This window comes from Amblyomma americanum, chromosome 4 (genome assembly GCF_052857255.1).
Source record: "Amblyomma americanum isolate KBUSLIRL-KWMA chromosome 4, ASM5285725v1, whole genome shotgun sequence".
Taxonomy (NCBI): Eukaryota; Metazoa; Arthropoda; class Arachnida; order Ixodida; family Ixodidae; genus Amblyomma; species Amblyomma americanum.
The window spans coordinates 84,801,043-84,806,501 of record NC_135500.1 but is presented as its reverse complement, the minus strand read 5'-3'; the positions used below and the strand labels follow the sequence as shown (position 1 = coordinate 84,806,501).

The following is a 5,459-nucleotide window of genomic DNA, read 5'->3' as shown; positions in this document are numbered from 1 at the left end:
AATGGCCACACCTCGAATCAATGATGGCACTGATGGAGCCCTCATTACAGCCTGCACTGTGAGTTGAATTTCTAGGAATTTTTTCTGCTATGGGAATCATTAATGTCAATTCACCCTATTGTAATCTCTGCCTCGGTGCGATGACCAGTTGTCCTCAAATCTGTGCATGTTATCAAGCAGCTATATTTGTTCTCCTGAGAGCGGACCATAAAAAGCTGAACTACATAATTTTTTTTCCAGTCTCCTTTGCAGTACAGAGGATGATATAAGGTGAGAAACAATAGGCAACTAAAAGAACATATAGTTTTCTGCAAACAAATTTCACAAGCAACTGCACTTGGTCATGCAGAAAGTCCATTGTGGTTATCCTGGTGTGAAATATTTCCGTTATTTTCTTTTCAGCTTCAAATTATCTGCTGACGAGGCTGGTGAAAGGTTAGTGACCAACAGGAGTCTTTTTAGGCATAACTCCAGATGTATGCCGCATGGTGTGGGCCTGCCAAGACAGCATGGAAATAGACATGATAAAAGGACCGATGATTGAGCGGTTGAAGGAAACACTGGCTAGCTTAGACCCAAAAGTTCAGTAGGAGCTGAGCTTTGAAATTGGTCTTGTATAAGCTCCTGCCATTAGTGAAAACAAGAATAGAGGGTTTTAGGGAACAGTGTTTGAAATAAGCAAATCCTGTTGCAGTTACTTATGAAGCATAAACCTCAACAATAAGGAATGCAGCTACGTTTTAGGGAAAAAAATCTATGGTGCCTTTGCATAAACTGTTGTCATGCTGCTACATATTCATCCTTGATCTTTGGTACTGCAGCTCCACGCAGGCAGTCGAAGGGCTTCCGGAAGCACTGCCTCAGGCGTCTGGCTGTGATGTGGAGGGGGAAAACTGGGAACAAGAGTAAGGAAAAATTGAAATGCTCTGATAGATTTTCACATTCTTGTAAGCCACCTACTTTGCAGTCGGTTGTGTGTTGGTATAAATTACATGTGTAGAAAAAGTGCCCTAATGATACTCGTATTGCAGATGCAGTCCTGATGTGTATGAGCAAGAGGCTGCCCAGCTGCCGCCTGCAAAACGGTATGTGTGCAGTTTCTGGCGGAGCAGATAGTTAGTTAAACAGGCGTAGCAAGACAAGTTCTTTCGTATAATGCAGAAAACTGTGTGTTGCATTGTAGGCCACGGATGTCACAGAAACAAACAGCAGAAAACCCAGGGTGAGTTTATAACCTGTTTATTACTGAGAGTGTACATGTTTTTGTTCCTCAAGTTTAAGGAATTTGCAGCAAGGTTCATTGTGAAACTGTGCTTAGTCTGTTGCTCTCCCTTGTCCAGTCTCTTTTGCTCAAGATTTCCTTCAGTGATGTTTCGTGAACTGACTCACTAGTTAAGTTTCCACTACTCTAAAATGCTTGGTCTACAGGAACGCAGGTGACGAAAACATCTTGCAGGCATGTGTGAGCCATTTGTCAACAATACGGGAGCAGCGAGAAAGGCAACAAAAAGACGACATTGCACTATTCTGCATGTTGTTAGACTCCCGCCTGCGACGCCTGCCACGTCAGGTAGCCGAAGACTTCATGCACAACATCGAGATGATGACATACGACGTGCTGCTGCAGGCTAGAACTAAAGTGTAAATAGTGGTGGTGTGCTTTTATTTTTCATGGTACTACCTTGACGGAAAGAAACGCGAACCCGGCGCCAACAAGCCCTGCTGTTGGAATTTATTTTCATTGTGCTTTTACCTGGGCGGTACGAAAAAGATGTTAGAGTCGTCCTAGAATGTATCATGGACGAGTCTACGGTCTTTTTGCTATCACCGAAGAAAAAGCGCGGTGAAAAGAAATTGAAAGAGGGGAGCGTGTTGGCGCCAATTTGTTTACGTTTCTTTCCATCGAGGTAGTACAAATAGTTTTCTACAAATGAACGTGCAATATCTACAAAGTCATTTTCTAGGTTCCTTTTTATGTGTTTCATTGTACTCTAATTTATAGTACTGAAATCAGCAAATCCTAATTCAGATTTTATTGTATTCAACTGCAGAAGTTCATGTTTTTAGCGCTGTCTTACATGATATGACTGAAGTCTGATATTTCTGGTTCCCGGTCCATCAAAGCCCGAGTTGCTTTCGGGAATGAAACCTCATAAACGCTCAAAGCAGTCATGCTTTGCGTAAGGTTGGCTGTAGAATTGTTGAGGTATCACAGTCGAGGTGTCAGGGGTTTGACGTCCCAAAGAAACTCAGATTATGAGAGATGTCATAGTGGAGACAGGGATCAAACATGCATCTTTTGAGTCAACAGTCTGGCACCATAACCACTGAGCGATTGTGGCTATGTGACTACCCTGAAAAGTACAAATGATTGCTGCGATTAAATGGCCCACATAGCAATACTGAAGTGCCTAGTATTTATTTATTACTCACAGTGCTTTTGTCAAGGCATTACAGTGAACGGGGAATAACACATTTCACTGTTCCTGTTCATGCTCCTGTTCATTTTTATTGTGATATTTTTATGTGATATTTTAAAAATATGCAATTGAAAAAATATTACAAATGACTTTTTACTTGCATATACTATACATGTGCAATCTTCATCTTCAACCAGTCACTTCTCATGTTACTTGTGCTTCACTTATAGGTAATCTCACTGCATGCATTCTTGTGAAAGAAGCTCATATCTTCCCTGTTCATGTAAATGTACAGTCTGTTGCAAAAGCTTTCAGTCTGCTGTGCCATTCAGAGCAACGGTGCAGAGGACTGTAAACCTTTGTTACAGAGAGTACATATTTTTTTATTAAGCAAAAGATCGTCTTGCAAGTATTCATTGTATAAAATAAAAGTCACCATTATTCAACCCACCTTCAGTTGTGATCACCAGTGACCATTGCATGCTGCCATGGCACTGCACCAGCCGTGACGAAGTGCTGCGTCAGCTTGTCACGCACTTGCTTTGCATGGCTAGGAAGAAATTTCACTGAAGTTATATTTCATAATCTCCATAAACCAAGTCCAGTGCTGCATGTCACACAGTGCCAAAATATTGCGAGCCTCTGATGTGTACCATTAAACTTGGGTTTCTAAAAGTGGGTTCTATAGAACCCTCTAGTTTGCTGGGCTATTTTTTTTCCTCTCAGATTTTCTGCATATAAAAAATCGAAACAAATTACATGAGGTTTAGTAAGTTGAACAAGTATAATCACCAATGCCAGACGCCTACAGTAGCACACTGACAAGTGTGCTCCAAGTTTTGGTGATGCGTATAACGCGTATAGTGCAAGGCTCGGTACAACTCGCTATAGTATAACAAACCTCGTACCGTGTTGCGTTGCAGCCTGTCAGCTTTTGTGCCTTGAAGGCCAAGCTGGTGTCATCGTCCCTCCAGCTTCCAGGAGAGAGGCGCCCCTCCCAGTCTTCAGTGTCGGCAGAGCCTGGCGGGCAGTACATTGAAGAGGATTCTGCGGACTCTTTAAGTAGATAGTTGTGCAGCACTATGCACGCACCAACATATCTATTGATGTTAATAACTTTCGCCTTAAAGGGTCGCCGCAGAATCCTCCACCTCTGCGCCAGGATGCCAAACGCATTCTCTATAATGCGTCGTGCCCGGCTAAGCCGATAGTTGAAAATTCGGCGCTCATATTTTTCCTGCAGCGCAGCTTCATGCAGGGCTGAAGACAAGAACAGGAGAGATAAAGTACAGAGAACATTTTCATACACTTCTAGGTCATAAGCACTGCACTGCAAGACGAAACGGTCTACTTTGTTGCACGGAAAGCATGACCTTGAGGCCTTCAGTGAAGCTGAAAAGTTTCAAGTGTGAAGAATACTGAGGTTCGTGCTACTGTTTATAGAAAAGTTACACTGCACATGTTTTGTTATTTTCCGGTACCCCTGCTATGGCACACCTGGAGCCGCATTTTTGGAATGTGATTTTGGTGTTCTTGTTAACAGCGCAGTCACTGGTTTACAGAAATGAACCACAAACCTCCTAGTTAGATGGAAAGGTGATATTGCAAAGCCTGAGCTGATGAATTCGTGACATCCAACACAAAACTGTCAGCATGTTTTAAACTGGCCTACATAACAGCCTTCTTGAAATGGTAACATATGACAAACATTGATGAAATCAGGCATGCAACATTTGGAGAGCAAAAAATATGGAGAACTTGGATTATGACAGATGCACACTTCACTGCTTGATCATGCCAGTGATTTAGCTCCTTTTGTCTTAAGTTAAGTGAAACTTCATATGTAGACCTCTACCTCGTCTTGGATAAGGCCTCATCATATATTCTTTCAGTGGGAAGGCCTCGTCCCCGACGAAGTATGGCAGTGGCCCCTCGCTGCCTACAGGCCTTGCAGTGGGAAAGCCCCACTCGCCTCCAGCGATCTTTTTCTGAAGCGTTGAGGAGGCGAAAATTCCCCCATCAGAGTCACTGCCAAAATGCCCCATTTCAATGTAGAAGAACCTGCATGAAAAATAGTTTGAAATTCAGTGCAGATATATAGACTAGCAATGAATATGTGTGTTTCTGACAACTGCTGTTTTGGATTGGACCTGTAAGTTATGTTTTAAAGGTCACACCATGATGCAGTTGCTGAGAATGTGTAGTGCTCAATAATTTTATGCATGGATTGAAACCCAAAGTGCTTAAACGAAATGGTGCCCTATGCATGGCATCGAGATTGATCATGTGTTTTGTTCACCGCTGTCTGATAGTCAGCAATCATGCAAGCCTGTGGTGGGTGTTATTATTAAGGTGTCGCTGAACTGAACTTTCAATATGATTGTCTCGCCACGAGTTGGCATTTCTTAATTCATGATGATGAGCCTAGTGTTTTTGCTGCTGGCACTGCTGCTTCCGCTTCCTCCCAATTTCCATGCATCTGTCGGTCTGTGTATTTATACGCTCACACATTAAACACAATCATTTGGTAGTTGGTGCTTGTGTGTCTGTTCCTTCTTCATCTCGCCTTTTTGCTCTGTATGTGTCTAAGATGAATTGAACGTGCCATGATTGTTGTATAATAGAGGGCCTTACCTGTAATGCGCATCACAGACAGCAAGCAGTGACTTGCTGAATGAGCGTTTATAATTGTGATTGGCGCTTCCAGAATTTGCTGGGCATTCTATAAGGACGTGCTTTCCGTCGATAGCACCAACAGTGTGGCATCTGCCACCTCTCCTCAAAGTCTGCCGCAACCTGCAGAATAAATTTTAACGGCTATACATCCATATATCAAACTGAATTGCATTGGTCACTTACTCATTGTTCCTGTACCTGCAGAGCACAGCAGCAATAGCATAATTATGATAACGAAGCTTACCTTTATCCACTCATCTGCTGCCTGTGGATGCCTCAGATAGAGTGGCTTCACCACATCCCACAGTGCCTGGCAGACCGTTGCCACAAGGGAGCATGCAGTAGACCTTCCTACTAAGAAGT

The 5,459-nt window shown here is 42.9% G+C and overlaps 1 protein-coding gene across 1 annotated transcript; it reads right to left on the bottom strand.

The window, feature by feature from the left end:
- Nucleotides 1-780: 780 nt before the first annotated feature.
- On the bottom strand, nt 781-3,929 carry LOC144129630 (uncharacterized). The gene is made up of 5 exons (XM_077663748.1): nt 3,902-3,929; nt 3,322-3,812; nt 3,213-3,225; nt 2,888-2,986; nt 781-893 (listed from the first exon to the last, which is right to left on the bottom strand). Exons 1-5 carry the CDS (start codon nt 3,927-3,929, stop codon nt 781-783), a joined length of 744 nt encoding a protein of 247 aa, XP_077519874.1.
- Between the last annotated feature and the right edge of the window lie 1,530 nt (nt 3,930-5,459).

Excerpts from the sequence above, each read along its gene's own strand:
- LOC144129630 (XM_077663748.1), bottom strand. The coding sequence starts at position 3,929 with ATGCGGCTCCAGGTGTGCCATAGCAGGG. Across the intron at positions 3,813-3,901 it reads CCAGGTGTGCCATAGCAGGG|CTTCACTGAAGGCCTCAAGG; the intron begins GTACCGGAAAAT and ends GAAACTTTTCAG. Across the intron at positions 894-2,887 it reads GCAGCATGCAATGGTCACTG|TTTTCCCCCTCCACATCACA; the intron begins GTGATCACAACT and ends TCTTGTTCCCAG.